This window comes from Staurois parvus, unplaced genomic scaffold (genome assembly GCF_062004578.1).
Source record: "Staurois parvus isolate SC_StPar_1 unplaced genomic scaffold, SC_StPar_1.0 ptg000136l, whole genome shotgun sequence".
NCBI lineage: Eukaryota > Metazoa > Chordata > Amphibia > Anura > Ranidae > Staurois > Staurois parvus.
In genome coordinates this window covers 11,492,117-11,508,886 of record NW_028317932.1, presented here as the reverse complement: position 1 = coordinate 11,508,886, position 16,770 = coordinate 11,492,117, and the positions used below count along the sequence as shown (strand labels likewise).

General features: G+C 41.7%; 1 protein-coding gene across 1 annotated transcript in view; it reads right to left on the bottom strand.

Annotated features, from left to right (window-relative positions):
• The window catches only part of SNX13 (sorting nexin 13), a 169,084-nt gene that overhangs the window by 114,463 nt on the left and 37,851 nt on the right, over positions 1 to 16,770 (bottom strand). The window contains exon 2 of the mRNA XM_089673177.1: positions 4,905 to 5,017. Coding sequence (XP_089529303.1) covers positions 4,905 to 5,017 — 113 coding nt within the window. The remainder of the gene's footprint in view (positions 1 to 4,904; positions 5,018 to 16,770) is intronic.

Genomic DNA, 16,770 nt, shown 5'->3' with positions numbered 1-16,770 from the left:
ATACATTTAATAATATAATCAAACCAAAAACACAGAAATTTGAAATATAGCGCCAAGTTTGCACATCACTGAGCAAAGTCGCAAAATCATTTTCAGTGTCTGATGACGAATTTCCCCACGAATCATTATCCCTCAATTCTGCAAGTGGTTCTGATTTACTATCGCTGTTCTCTAGCTGGTCTAAAACCGCTTTTGACCTAAAGGGACGCTTTTTGGACGCCATGGATGTTTTTCAGTTTCCAGGCAGAAAGAACAGTAAAAATGCAGGCAGGGCACAGGACAAAGCACTAGGGACAAAATGTATGTGAAATGGTTTGATACAGCAATGTTTTACTATGTGATTTTAGGGAATTTAGTGAATGTCACTTTTTAAAATTTTTAAATTTCCCGCCAGTTCCGTCCCGACATCGCAGGGACCGGAACATGGAAGACGGATGCCGGCATCGGCTGGAGGAGATGGTCGGGGACACTGCAGGGGGGACATCGCCGGAAGCGAAGGACAAGGTAAGTGAAACAGGGAATCCCTGAGCAATGCTGCACGGTATTCCTGAATGTAGCTCAGGGTTACCGCTTTTGGTTCTGAAAGTTAACCCCGAGCTACACTCGGGAATACCGCCAGGGAGGTTAACTAGTTGTTGTCCCAGACAGGAGGGCGAGGGTTAACGGTTTCCCGGGCTTTCTCTTGGTGGGTTTTTTTTGGAGTCTGACCCACTGATCGTTGTCAATACAAGGGGACAGTGATCCAAAGCCAAGAGGGAGGGAGAGAGTCAGAACTCTTCTGTTACAGTAAGGTAAAAAAACCTTCTGTTACAGAGGATCCCCCCTCCCTCTCCCCCGCTAAACTTACCTGAGGCCGATCATGATCCAGCGCTGTGTACGAGAGCAGAGACTCATCCAGCTCCTCACTAAGCAGACTGGCCATTGGCTCCTGCTGTTGTCAATCAAATTCTATGACAAGGGAACAGGGCCAAGCCCCTCTGTCTGGGACTCAAGAAGAGGAGGATCAGGGCTACTCTGTGCAAAACCATTGTATGACAAGTTTGTTATTTTAATTAAAAAAACAAAAAACAAAAGCTTTACTATCACTTTAAAGCAATCCTGTGCTTTATCCATGCAGGGTAATACAACAGGGTTGCCAACATCCCTCCCTTTCTAGTACCATATATAGTAGCATCAAATTATGCAGCACTATACATACATATATAGCTACCCCCGCAGGGGCCACTTGATAATGCTTGTCCCCAATGGCTGCCCTGACCCTGCAAGCCTCCCAACACCTCTGACACTCTGGGTTCAGACATATTTCAACAGTATAGGATAATGCTGCAAGAGACACAGATCTTTAGTAACACCACTATATTAATCTTGTTTAAAAAAAGAAAGAAAAAAAAAAAGGAGATGGCCACAAGAATAATGGGTTTCGGATATACAACCCCAGTTAATGCATAAAAATAGAACACTGGTAAAGTAGGAATAATTAGTTAAGAACACACTGGACATTTTAATAACGCTGGTAACGTTAGCTGTGTAAAGTCACATTAAAAACCTGAGTTTTTCAGCTTTTTTTTTGTGTTTTTGCATTAGCGTTTAGCAGAGTTTTTTTTTTTCTACCAAGAAATAAATAAGTCCAAAAACCCCAGTTTGCGGTGGTTTACAGTGATTTACCACGTTTTTCAGCGTTAGAGCGTTTTTACAGCTAGAAAACTCCTCTAGAAACCCATTAGTCCTGGGTTTTTTCCAGCCAAAAAACGTCCCTGTCAAAAAACATTAATTACCGTCTATGTGTGCATGGACACATAGGATAGCATGCTGGGGGGTTTACTAGCTGTAGAAAAAAACATGAAAAGCCAAAAACAGCCGCTGTAAAACCGTCCAGCATGCATGAGGACTTAAGCTTCAACTTTTAGACTGCAACACCAGCAGTAAGAAGGGGAAGAAAAGGCTTGCTGACTTATCAGCTTCTTTTAGGCCACTGGCAGTCCCCGTGTTCAGCTCTGAATCCCACGCCTTCTGGTTCCCCAGCTCCCTGGTAGTTGCAGTTCAATCAGCCCTCAGAAATACCGTATGTATCCACTATAGGACTACAGGTCCCAAGATTGTCTGCTGGCAGAACAACTGGATTCACTCTGCTAACCGGAAGTGATGTAGCAGTCCCAGTACTGGGCACTGGGGGGAAAGGATTAATCATAGTAACTTCTGTAAATGTCCTTGAAAGGCATAATGATATAACCGCAGCTGCCTCCAGTATATTGTACATTCACATCAGTCCCTGCCCTCAAGGAGCTTATGTCTACAGTCTCCAACAACTTTTTTAACATCTCCCCAGTCTCTAACCACATGCTGTAGTATGTCTTCAGTTTGACCATTTTCTGTTGCATTACATTCACGAAATATAATGTGCACCCCATTTGGGGATGTCAGGGGGAAGCATTTGATACCCATACATCAAGTAAGTAGAATGCTCCTGGTATAATTATGCTCCAGCCTACAATTATATTTCTAGATGTCCTAATGTTCACATAATTAATGCAGAAATAGGAAATTAAATGTTTTATTATAAATAGACAGTCCCCAATAAACCAACATTTTAAGAACTACTCTGGACTACAGTATACAGACTGAAGTTGGTAAAATTGCACTACAAACAGCAGAAGGGTGAGTTTACAAGCAAATATAATGTATGACTCTGAATAATATCCCAGAAACACAATGAGTTGCTTTCAAAACAGCAACAGTGCAATCAATCATGGTTGTGACTTGTCATTAAAGTGTCATTTAAGTGGTTCTAAAGCCTAAAGGTCTTTTAACTTAATGTCTTCTCTGCATCAAAGCACAACTCTGGGCAAATGTTTTTCCCCATGCAGTAGGGCTGTGACCCCACTTCATGGGTTAACGGCTAGTTTTTTCTAGGGATGAACACAGAGCCTATACTCACCCGATCCTTCAATCCTCCGGAGAACAGTGGTCCCCCACATTCAGCAGTGAAGTGTCCCTGATGTCTGATGTCCTGGGCTGGTCTATGGGCATGATGAAGTCAGGAACAGTCCACCACACAAAAGGGACAGGAGCGGCAGGGACTGGTCTTGCACTCAGAGGATCGGAAGATTAAGTGAGTCTGTCCAATCCCCTAGACAAAAACGAGCAGTGAACTCATACAGTGGGGGCACAGCCCAACTGCATGGGAAAAAAAATTACCAGCGATATATATTTAATTTTTTTTTTTAATAATAATATATTAATATAAATTATATACAAATTATTGCTTCAGTGATCAGTCGGGTAAATCTGGCAGCAAAGAGGAAATTTTTGTACAGGAACAATCAGGGATGTTTACACTGTCTAGCTGTAATGCATATGAACAAGTTAGTAAAATAAGGGTGATTATGAAGAAAGGAGAAGGCTCACCACAAAAAGTCATTGCTTTAGAATCAGGAGATTTAATTGCATTATTTATTATATTAGTTTTTAATCAGAATTAACACGTCATGGGGAAGCACCACACACACACACACGAGAAGTGGGAGCTACGTCTATGAAAAGAAACCGGTTACACGCATGGTACACAAATGTATTGTTTTGGATCAGTAAGAACGACAGCAGGCTCACTATAGGGGCATTTTAGAACATGCAAAGGCTCCTTCTGGAGATCTTTTTTTAAATGCAAATCCAGTCATATTTTTTCTTTCAGATTGAGTTGAGAGGGGTCAGAAGCTCTGTCAAGTTTTTATTGCTGTTTAAAACAGTTCTTTCCAACACAAAAAACAGAGATGTCACAGGATAAGTAAGACAAAACCTCCTCCTAAACCTGAGACACCTGTTCTGGTGACAACCATCACAGGCAAGATTCTGGTACCCAGGACAGGAGCAAAGACAAACATTTACGCCAATGGTGTAGTGTCAGTTCTATGGTGGCTTTTGACCTACTTCACCTTGTGAGAGATGCATTTGCATTGCAGGTAAAACAAGGCAAACTTAGCCCCATGCATACACGGCACATGATTTTACGGAGGATCTTGCAGACACCGAGTTCTAGTGCAAAAGGCAGCATTTGAAGGAAAAGGCCTGTTTACACAAGTCTGTAAAAAGTTGGTTGACTTACAAATACTCCCTATTCTTGTACAGTTGGATAATTTTGGGTGCAGGGACGCACAGGATGCCTTCACTGCCACTGTGCCCTTGCTGGCTGTCACGTGTGTCCCTGTGCCTTCAAGGAGGAGTGGGCTACCTCCAGGCACACCTGCCCCTAATCTAGCCATTTGTGCTCCTACTATGGAGGCTCTAGACATTTAGAGTTAAGACCACAGTAAATACAGAGGTCCCTTGGGGCGAGCACTGTGGCTTACACATATATTTGCAAATGTGTGCAAACAAAACCCTCTGTTTTTAACGCAAACTGTTAAGACAGGGCTGATTCGGTTGTTTTACAGGCTGGTCGGTAAGTGTGCTGGGAAATCTTGTGTTTGTTTATACTCTATTCATACCTAAATACGCCTAGGTTCACACTAGAATGCAATGCAGGAAGACCCACGATCTGTGTGTGGTACCCACACTGCATTCAAATTGCACTATCCTTACGATCTGCAGTGGGTGTCAGTGCAATCTTAAGGACTCCCCAAAGGCAGTGCATTTGCCTGCACCAGATAGCATGGTACAAAACAACCATGAGATCTGGCTGCAGCGCGATTCCAAAATTGGTGCATGCAATACTTTGGTGTAATGCAGTGTAATGTGAGCCCATTCAGAACGAATGGGCTCAAATTGAATTGCATTGAATCGCATGTGAATTGAACAGGAATGCAATGCGGTTCCTGAGCAAATCATATGCAGTGTATAGTGTGAACATAGCAAGAGTTCAAATGAATGCAGAGTTTTACATACATATATCTGGAGATCATGGTACTTACCCACCAACAAAACAAAGGATATAGAAGGCAAAATAAAATATAGCAAAAGGCCCAAAAGTTATTAGGAAGAGCACAACGCCAAGACTTCCCCATCCCCATATGGAAAGGCTGGCCTGCAAAAAGAGAAGAGATAATTAGTTGTGTACATGACTGGTTAAAGAAAACACAGCAATGGGTGTAAAGATTTAATCGATATAACAACATGCCGAATATACTGAAAGAGCCTCCACAATCTACCTTCTGAACAGGTCTGGATGTTAAGCCACAATACGCAACACAACCTTTTGTGAAGATTCACAAGCATCTGATTCACACATGTGCGGTGTGAATTGAAGCTTGGGTTTCACAGCTAATAGACACAGTAGCTGTTCACTGGTTCAGGTCAGGTTTACATCAGGTTCAGGACAGGATCAGCTCAGAATTTTATCCTGTTCACATATGTCAGATTTAGAAACCGTTCCCATAGAAGTCAATAGCCTGTAAGCCGCACCTGAACGGGACCGCACTGCTCAGAAATCGGACAGGACTCTTTTAAAACTGCACTGAATCCACATCGGCAGTGCACTGGACATACAGTGCATCCAGAAAGTATTCACAGCACTTAACTTTTGCCACATTTTGTTATGTTACAGCCTTATTCCAAAATGGATTAAATTCTTTTTTTCCCTCAACATTCTACAAACAATACCCCATAATGACAACGGGAAAGAAGTTTGTTTTGAAATCTTTGTAAATTAATAAAAAATAAAAAACACATGTACACAAGTATTCACAGCCTTTGCTCAATACTTTGTTGAACCACCTTTGGCACCAATTACAGCCTCAAGTCATTTGGAGTATGATGCTACAAGCTTGGCACACCTATTTTTGTGCAATTTCTCTTATTCTTCTTTGCAGTACCTCTCAAGCTCCATCAGGTTAAATGGGAAGCGTCAGTGCACAGCCATTTTCAGATCTCTCCAGAGATGTTCAATCGGGTTCAAGTTTGGGTTCTGGCTGGACCACTCCAGGACATTCACAGAGTTGGCCCATAGCCACTCCTTTGTTATGTGGGCTGTGCGCTTAGGGTCGTCATCCTGTTGAAAGATGAATGGTCAGCCCCAGTCTAAGGTCCAGAGCGCTCTGGAACAGGTTTTCATCAAGGATGTCTCTGTACATTGCTGCATTCATCTTTCCTTCGATCCCGACTAGTATCCCAGTTCCTGCTCCTGAAAAACATCCCCACAGCATGATGCTGCCACCACCATGCTTCACTGTAGGGATGGTATTAGCCAGGTGGTGAGCAGTGCCAGGTTTCCTCCAGACATGACGCTTGGAATTCAGGCCAAGGAGTTCTCTCTTTGTTTCATCAGACCAGAGAGTTTTATTTCTCATGGTCTGAGAATCCCTCAGGTGCCTTTTGGCAAACTCCAGGCGGGCTGCCATTTGCCTTTTACTGAGGAGTGGCTTCCGTCTGGCCTCTCTACCATATACGCCTGATTGATGGAGTGCTGCAGAGATGGTTGTTCTTGTAGGTTATCATCTCTCCACAGAAAAATGCTGGAGCTCTTTCAGAGTTACCATCGGGTGCTTGGTTACCTCCCTGGCTAAGGCCCTTCTCCTTCCATCGCTCATTTTTGCTGGGCAGCCTGCTCTAGGAAGATTCCTATTGGTTTCAAACTTCTTCCATTTACAGATGATGGCAGCCACTGTGCTCATTGGGACCTTTAATGCTGCAGAAATTTTTCTGTACCCTTCCCCAGATCTGTGCCTTGATACAATGCTGTCTCGGAGGTCTACGGACAATTCCTTGGACTTCATGGCTTGGTTTGTGCTCTGACATGCAATGTTAACTGTGGGACTTTATATAGACAGGCCTTTCCTAATCATGTCCAATCAACTGAATTTCCCACAAGTGGACTCCAAGTTGCAGAAACATCTCAAGGATGGTCAGTGGGAACAGGACGCACCAGAGTTCAATTTTGAGTGTCATGGCAAAGGCTGTGAATACTTATGTACGTTTGTTTTTTGTTTTTTTTCTGTGTTTTTTTAATAAATTGCAAAAAGATTAAAAAAATTAACTTCTTTCATGTTGTCATTATGGGGTATTGTTTGTAGAATGTTGAGGAAAAAAATGAATTTAATCTATTTTGGAATAAGGCTGTAACATAACAAAATGTGGCAAAAGTTAAGCGCTGTGAATACATTCTGGATGCACTCTATGTGAACAGGCACCATAGGAAGCAATTTTATTTCACATGTCATGCGGATTGGATGAAGTTCAAATGTTGATTGTGATTGTGAACGGGCAATTATACAAAAAGTGCCTAATTGTTGACAGGTATTAACAAATGCATTCTTGTAGTTATAAACTAGGCAACATGTTATAAAGAACACAGAAACATGTCAGACATCACAGTAACTGCAGACACATGATTGGACGCCAATAAGGTTACCACTGATTTTTTTTTTTTTGGGGGGGGGGGGGGTGACCAAATCTGAATACAAGGAAGAAACATGAGAAAATCAGATACAATACAAATTTTCTACATGTCCCTGGTGGGGACTGAGCTCAAAAGCATAATGCTGCAAGACATGTAGCCAATATTGCTCTTCCTTGATCACAATTACACAATAGCAAAAACAGCAGATCCTTCAAATAACAGGGAAAAATCTCACGGAGTTCATTTGAAAATAAAATAAGTAAAAGGGAGAAGTCACAGCCCCTATGGGAGCCCAGCAATTGTTTGTAGAATTGCCTGCTGTTATTGGATATTATATCCCTACGCATGAATGACGAGATGAAAAGGCACTAAAAGGTAGCGAGAGTTCACACAACAGCACAGTGTGTGTCAATGTTATACTTCGAGTTTCGTGGCCAAATTTCCCATTAGCGAAGAAGTTTCTTGGCAGTATGTTGAAAAACATATCTATAATCATAAAAGCATAAGGGAAAAATAGTTCACAGAAACGTGTTTAACTAAAATCTATTGAATTCTTTAAGCTTTAAAGTCTAACAGCATGCCTAGGCACCAGAATAAAAAAATCTCAAGATTTGCAGTGGTTATAGGGAACATCTAGAAATGTTAATAGTGCCTAAGTAGCAGCCTGAAAAATATACATTCTGTCTGGGATTCCAATTAAAAAGAAAAAAGCAGCGCAGTTCTTGGAATGTAATGGTGCCTCTTGTGCTTTTACAGCCTCATAGTGTGTCTGTAGTGTGAGATCCAAGGCACTGCTGCCTCCCATTGTCTCAGGAGACTTGGAGTGACATTTGATGATGTCACTACTGTGCCCTTACAGGGGTTATAAGAGTCCACAGGTGTCAAACTGGCGGCCCTCCAGTTGTCAAACTACAAGTCCCATGAGGCATTGCAAGATTGACAGTTACAAGCATGACTCCCAAAGGCAGAGGCATGATGGGACTTGTAGTTTCGCAACTGCTGAAGGGCTGCTAGTTTGACACCCCTGCCGTAGTCTATCCAAAATGAGTAAGAAAAGTTTTATTCTACTTTTACTACAAGCAAATTTGGGGATTTTACTGTGTGGTGGGGGGGGGGGGGGGCAGAGATTGCATTTTAATGCATTAAGCAGATAACAGTGATAAGAGTGATAGTACAAGGGATAGCTATACATTCATAGAAAAGCAATACATTCCATCTGCAGTTGGCTATTGTATTTGGAAGGCCATGACAAGCCTAGCTGCCTGAATACCCCAACAGTGACTCCATCTGAAAGGATGCAGTCACTATTCTGCTGATAATGGCCTACCTAACTGTTGCTTCTTAAATTGGCTTTTGTTAAGTAAGGTGTTGGAGAATGGGAGGATTTTGGTCAATTCAGCAGAATTGGACAGAATTTGTGCCATGTACGGCCAGCTTAAAGTATAACAAAAAGGCCAAACTTTTTTTTTTTTTTCAGTTTTAGACATAGTGGAGATGGTTTTTTTATTTCTACCTCTGCCCCCATTAGGGAGATTTGCCCTATTTTTCCCATTTACTGTTCTCATCAAAAGTAAAGATAAAAGAAGATCCCAAGTTTTGGGTTGTCCCCAGAAAAGTAATAGAGGGGAAATCTTCTAATAGGACACTAGTTATGGTAACCTGGCAGCCCCAAGGGATTCCTTTAATTTTTAGGATTTCCTCTCACTTCTTGTTTTGGTTATAGGAAAGGAAATCTCCCCAATGGAACACAGATAAGAAAAAAAACTGACAGGGGTTATAACCCCCCCCCTACTCTATCCAAAATGGGAAAACAAAATGTTTTGCCCATAGTTCTACTTGAAATTTCTGAGATCTCATTCTAATGACCTTCCTTTATTATCATCGCAAACATATGGGAGAACAATGTAAAGGCATTGTCAAGTATTATTTCCAGAAAATACTGAAATAACTCCCAATATGTGCTCACCGAAATGAATATACGGCAATAAGTGGTTTTCTTTATTACTTACTTAGAGGTCGGCTGTAGGTAACCTGGTAGGGGCCCAAACAAACCCAGAATGTTATTACATTTTGATCTGACATCACATCAGTTTTGCAAGTAGCTGTGAAGCTTTCAGCTATTCTATTCTTGGCTTATGACTTCTTGTTACTCCGGCATTAGCTGCACCATAGAAGTCACCCCAGCTACTTAGCATCATTAAGAGAATTACATTTCCTCTGGATAACTACAGCACAAAACCGTCTCAATTAGAATTACTACGGCTTTTGCAGTAACCAAACTCATTAAACTTATTCGATTAGATTTGAGGAACGCCAATTTAGTGGAACATTCGGCTGTTTAATAGTTTTAACAAAATTCTATTTTGCAGTAACAGCCGGGATATCTTTAAGAATGATATATATGAGCTTTAGGGCTCATGTACACTGCAGCTGGTAAACTCACATTTAGGAGCTGTTCAGCTTTTTTTTCAGCAGCCCCTGAACTCTCCCTAATGTTTTCCTATGTGTCCATGTACACATCTTCATCTACAGTCATTTACAAGCAGTTGAGTTTACAGTCGTTTTTTTGAACGCAACAAACTTGCATTCAGACGTCGATTCTATCAGCGTTTCAAACGCAAAACGCGGCAAATCACATTTATAAGCGTTTGAAATTGTTTTTTAACTCTTCCAGTTCCCAATGCTATCCAGAGCCTTTTTTCATCATGAAAAATGCATGTAAAGATTTTTCGAGGTACTCAGATGGACAACACACTTAACAGGATGTTCCTACCAAGCTTGTCACACATTGTAATGACCAGTTCACACCTCAGACCTCTCCCACCCTTGGAAACAAAAGATATGTTAATGCCCATTCACACCTCAAATTCCTCATGAAGATCCCCTGCCAGGTGGCCTTAATGACTCCACCAGGCACCTTCCCACCCTTGGAAACAAAGGAAATGTTAATGAGCAACTCACAGCTAATTATCTCAACACATACTGCTGTGTCTGCTTCTACTCTCTGTATTTCTCTGAAACAGTCTGAAATAGTTAAAAACTTACCACTTTTCAGTGCATTCTGGGCATTTGGGAGGTTCTCCTGTGCTTATCTTTAAAAAACACTTCTAAATGCAAACACAGCTAAACGTGGTATGCAAACACGGCAAAACTAACGTTTTTTAACCTGTGTTTTCCTGTCAATTTCCAGCGTTGAGAATTGTTCATTCAAGCGTCCCGTGTACATGAGCCCTTACAGTACATCCACTTTTCACATAAATAATCATTTTTCCACTGAGACTGTCTTTACTAGCTTCAGAGCAAAAGGGTATAGAATACAGAGTAGTAGGGATGGCCTGCTAGTTAGCACTGTTATCCTGCTTGCAATGAAAGACTCGTTGAAATGTACTTTGAAATTCTGGATACCCTGAAAATCTATTAATGCGCCTATCACATGAAGATGTGTTACTGATGCGTTTTTGCATGCATTTGCGTCACGTTAAATAACACGTCCTCTGTGTTGGGTTTCTTATGCTATCATTCTTGAACTATCCTTTCAGCTAGTAACACTTTCCAAATGCATCTCAAACGTACTGTAAACACCATTTGCATTGCATTTACATTGACATAAATGGAGGTGCCTGGGAGCTGTAAAGCCAGCCCAATGCTACATGCTGGATACATTTTGGCATGATGCAACACAAAGCACTGCAAACACATCCATGTGAACTACATTGTCAACTGGACATCATTCGTACAAAGCTGGAAAGGGAGAGGCTGGGATTGTGCACATGCTGCATCCGTGATGTTTTCTTCTGGAATTATACCCTCATGTTCGGTGGGCACTATCGACCAGCCAAATTCAACTTATTCAAGTGCATGGGTCTGTACTGCAACAGGTGCAATGCTTGTGGTTGCAGCGCAGCGATATAGCATTTAGGGGGTTAAAAACAGGCAGTGAGAAGGTAATACAATGCCTCCTGAATCCTCACCGCTTGTCAAATGCTCTCTGAAGAGCGTTCTAAACACAGATTGCTCTTCAGAAAGCACAAGTGTAAATGAGGGTCCTGGGTTCATATCACACGAGGTCACCATCTGGCTTTAGTACTTACAGTGCCTGACCATAAACAAGTACAGAGATTGTGAGGGAGGAAGTAGAAGCTGATGGCAGGATCACCAGGTTATCTGTACACACGTAGAAAGAATTAGAATTATGGGTATATAGGGATTCATTATTATTGCTGAACAGAAATTAGATCTCTGAAGGTTTAACCACATTAAGACCAGTGTTTTTTCATAGCTACATAGTTAATCTGGTTGAAAACAAAAAGACATAAGTCCAACCAGTTTTCAAACGCAAATTTTCGGGAGCAAAAACACACTTTAATGAATTTTAATGCACAAAAACACAATATTTATTTATTTATTAATTTCAGGTACTTATATAGCGCCGTCAATTTACGCAGCGCTTTACATATATATTGTACATTCACATCAGTCCCTAACCCACAAGGGGTGTACAATCTAAGGTCCCTAACTCACATTCATACATACACATACTAGGGCCAATTTAGACAGGATCCAATTAACCTACCAGCATGTCTTTGGAGTGTGGTAGGAAACCGGAGTACCCGGAGGAAACCCACACAGGCACAGGGAGAACATGCAAACTCCAGGCAGGTGGTGCCGTGGCTGGGATTCGAACCAAGGACCCTAGTACTGCCAGGTGGAAGTGCTAACCATTTAGCCACTGTGCTGCAATATAACACCCAATTGTTTGGTAAGGATAAAAGATGATGTAATGGCTTGTAAATAGATACCCAACATGCCATGATTTAAAATTGTAAACGCTCGAGAAATGGCATTAAACTATGGTACTTAAAAATCTCCATAGGCCTTTACAGGTTACCAGTTTAGCATTACACAGGAGGTCTTGAGCTAGAATGATTTGCTCCCGCTATATCGTTCACAACGATACCTTATAAGTTTCATGCGAACACACGTTTACATATCCGTGCGTGACTTTACCACGCTTTAAATTTTATTATTTTGTTACTTTTTTTTCTACTTTTATTGTTAACCACAAGAAATGTAAACATTCCTTGTGATAGCTATAGGCAGTGGCCGGTACTCTCTACTGAGAGATCTGGGGCCTATTGGATCCCACATCTCTCCTCTGCCCCTGAAAGCTTTGAATCAAACTCGGATCGGTTCAATCAGCAGCTTTCCTTTGCCAGCCAAATCATATACGATAGAGATGATTGGGGATGTTCCAGTCCCCGATCAGCTCTATGGTAAGCTGGCAGAACCGCTGGCTTCAGTCCGGGCTGGCCAGTTATGCCGTAGAGCCCCAAGAGACCCCTCCTGATTCATGGTTATGACTAAGGCTTCTTAGCTGAAACGCATCAACCTATTGTATTTTTCATGTACTCTTTTGTGGTCGCTTCAATAAAGAGGAAGATTTTAGAGCAGTGGCGGTCATGGAGATCTTTTGTTGTAGTACCTTTTTTGTTTCTGGAGACCCCTCCTGATGCCTGTAAATGCAATCCAGCGGCTAGGATGGCTTTTACAAAAAAAGAGAATCATTGTTCCCACAGACCATCACACTAATGTGTCATGAATTGAAGATCTAGTAACTTTTAGCAGGGGTTCCCTGAGAATGGAAAGTTAATTCAAGGGCTCCTCTGTGTTAAAAAGGTGGAGAAAGACTGCTGTTGATGGAGGAATGAGAATCCTTCTGTTGAAGACAGATCCATGGCTGAATGATGGCTGGGCAGACACACTGGTCAATAGATTCACCATAAAGAAAACAATGGGCGAGTTAATTACTGTATTGTATACCAAGGTCTATAAAAGATTATTTCTGACAAGCAAGGCCCGCAGAGCGGCCCTTTGGCACCACAACCAAAAACAATGTTAGTTTATAATCAGAGTAATAGTATTAAAGAACACATGTAATTAGGTTCTTGGATACAAAAACTGTGCAGGTTAAAAACAAACCTGCACTGGGAAAAAGTAGTGAAGTGGAAAACCCAGTTACTCCTGCCCTTGGGGATGGACTCAATGTCATTAGGAACACATATGGAAATTCTTGGGATATGCACACCTTGCTGCCCTCAAAGGACCTGAATAGAGAAAAATAAACAGAGGGCGCAACGGCCTAGTGCATTACCTTAAAAATGTTTAATGATTGTAAATAAGTATTATACTCACAAATTATCAATAAATAAAAAGGTACATCATAAAGGAACATCTCTGTCCAATTCACACTGCGTGTCTATCTGTAGTGAGAACTCTAGACATCCAAAAACTGACGCGTTTCGAGGACTAGCCTCTAAAGGCTGAGGAAGAGGCTAGTCTTCGAAATGCGTCAGTTTTTGGATGTCCAGAGTTCTCACTACAGATAGACATGCAGTGTGAATTGGACAGAGATGTTCCTTTATGATGTGCCTTTTATTTATTGATCATTTGTGAGTATACTACTTATTATTTACATTCATTAAACATTTTTAAGGTAATGCACTAGGCCGGTGCGCCCTCTGTTTGTTTTTCTCTAAACTGGGAAAAAGTAGCCTAACCTCCAGAACTCTGCAAGTCAGTTCCATTTGTTATACAACTCAATGAATGCCTGGAATTCTGAACAACACTGGTAATTCTTAATGGACAGTAATGGCTCCTAGCACAGTGATGAGCCAATAGTACTGCTTGAAAGGGGAGGGATAGGCAAAGTGTAACAAAAATGTACCTGAATACTACTGCTTCTAGAAATAAAACTAGATCAATGAATGGAGGGGGGCAGGCCTATTCATCATTTGCCCGTCCTCTATTCATAGAAGCTGTAGTAACGGCTTCTATGAAAGGAGCATCTGGGCAGAAACAGTGGGCATAGCCAGGCTTTCTTGATGAACGCCTGTTACAGCCCCTTAGTGCTATCAACCCCCATTGCACTGGAAGACTATGGCAACAGTGGTAGGGGGCATCGGAGAAGGAATATTTCGGCAAAAGAAAGACACACATCTCACTGAAGGCAAGCAATGTCTCTTGTGCTTTTTTTTTTTTTGGTAAATTAAAGCCGGCCATAGACTGTTTGAATCTCGCTCAGTTCAGCAGGGACCAGCTGAGATTCAAACCATGTATGGGCAGGCTGAATGTACCCAAGTTGATTGATCAAATTGGGTACAACCAGCCTGTCAGATTTACATACGATTATTGCTAGCTAGCAGTACTCACTGTATTCCCCTGGCAGGGCAGCTCCCCCTGCCAGAGAAAACAATTACTCTGCGGGAGGGATTACCCCATCAACACTGACTGTGTTGATAGAGGAATTGATGGATTTTCTTTCCTGCAACCCATGATCGCAGGAAAGAAAATTGCTACATCTATGGCCAGCATTAGGCTTTAAACACACCACAGCCAAGTTTGTTAAAACTCTTCCAGGTCACTGAAACTATTTTGAAATGAAAAGCAATTATCTCACGTACACTTAGATGCCTCTGGCATGTCATAGAGTAAAGCAAAGAAAGTGTGAAAATAGATAAATTATGTTCTACAAAGATAGTCTCAAATGGCCTGGAAAGATTTGTGGTACCTCTAGAAAAGATCAGAAATAATTGGATCTTAGTGACATTTCAAACTGCCTTATGTAATTAGTATCACACGTCTTTAATCTTGTAATCAGTCTATTTAAATGGAGAGAAGTAGACGCTGTTCTGGGTGGTGTCATCATATGCATCACAGTGAATATGGACCAGAGAAAACAAGGGCAGAGTTGTCTGCAGAGGGGGTGGAATTATAGACCAGCATGTTAAGGATAAAAAGACTATAAAACCACCTCCAAGCAGCTTGATGGTTTTGTGACAATATTTCTAATAAGTCTAAGGTCCATGGGAGTGCAGCCAACTGCCCCATGGCCACCATAGGAAAGTCATCACCAGACAGAACAGAGCAGAGTAGTGCGAATGGTATTCTAAGAGCCAAGAAAACATTCAAAGAGATACAATCTGAAGTCCAAGGTCAAGGGACATCAGTGTCTGATCACACCATTCATCACTTTGTGCGTGTCAGTGGGCTTACAGTAATGCAGGCCATAGACTGCTCGAAACCCGTCCGATTTTTCATCCAAAAGATTAATCGGCCTATTTTCGCACGTTAGTGGGTTAATTCGTCGGCTGGTGTTCGCGTTTTTTCCACTTTTGGATTATTGGTCATGTTGGAAAATTTGTGGAAAACTACCGATTTTCGCGTCAATGATGGTCAAATCGCACAATTGTTTAATAAAAAAATATGCGCATGAGCCGTGACCTGGAAGGAACAGAAGTTTTGCCTCTTATATGGGGTGAACTTTATGACTTGGTCGGCTAATTTTCATAATAATTGGTGGTTACGTCAGTTTAACGAACGACCGATGTTTAGTTTATCGGACGAAAAAACGGCTGGTTTTCAAGCAGTCTATGGCCTGCATAAGCTGGACATACATTATACAATGTTCTTTCCTTCAACCACAGGCTGAAGGAAAGAAAATCACTTGATGCCCTCATCATTACAGTGTTGATTGGGGAATCCCTCTTGCTGAGCTATTGTTTTCTGACAGCAGAAGGTTTTTCCATCATCAGAATTCAATGATCACTACTTCTGGCTACAACCAGCGGCAGTGATTGTGCAAAAAAAAAAAAAAAACCCCAAACAGGCTAGTTGTACTGAAGTTGATCAACAGATCGATATCAGTACAACCATCTTGTCCATAGATGGATCTAATCTTGGCCAGTCCCTGCTGAACTGGCCAAACTTCAATCTGTCTATGACCAGGTTAAAAAGACCCAGGATTCCACTGCTGAAAGAAGTGCTTTAAGTGATCCTAAGGTGGTTGTAAATCTCAGACATGAAATATGAACAGAGCACATCTCTATACAGTGTGTACTTGTCTTTATTAGGAGCACTAAAGTCCAGGCCAAATATCGGCCAAAATAAGCTGACATTCAGCACGTGTGCAGAGGTCCTTGTTTGATAGAAGCCGATCTCACGGTCGGCTTCTGTCGAATGAGCATCGAATGATCGGCATCCAATCAGCACTCTCAGCCAATGGCTGTGAGCACTGACCGGAGTGTTCTGCTGGGGGGGGGGTCATCCTGCCAGAACACAATAGCTCAGCAAGGAGATCACTGTGCTAACATTGCATCATTAGTACAGAGACCTCCTGGGGAGCGCCTCAGGTTTTTATTGTTCAGCCCAGTGTGTGTACAAGGATTAAGTGTCATTTCTGTCTGCTGCTTCCTTCCTGTTATCAGAATGAGTCACTGCTGCTAAGTTTTTCTGACACCAGGAGAAAAATGGTGACATCAGACAGAGCTCCAGCAGATTGACAAGGCAAAAGTGATCAGTGCTACATTAGTCTAGAACACCTCGTCTTTTGTTAAAATGTTGTAATACTTTTAGCACACTACTTCAAAACACTCTATAGATTAAAT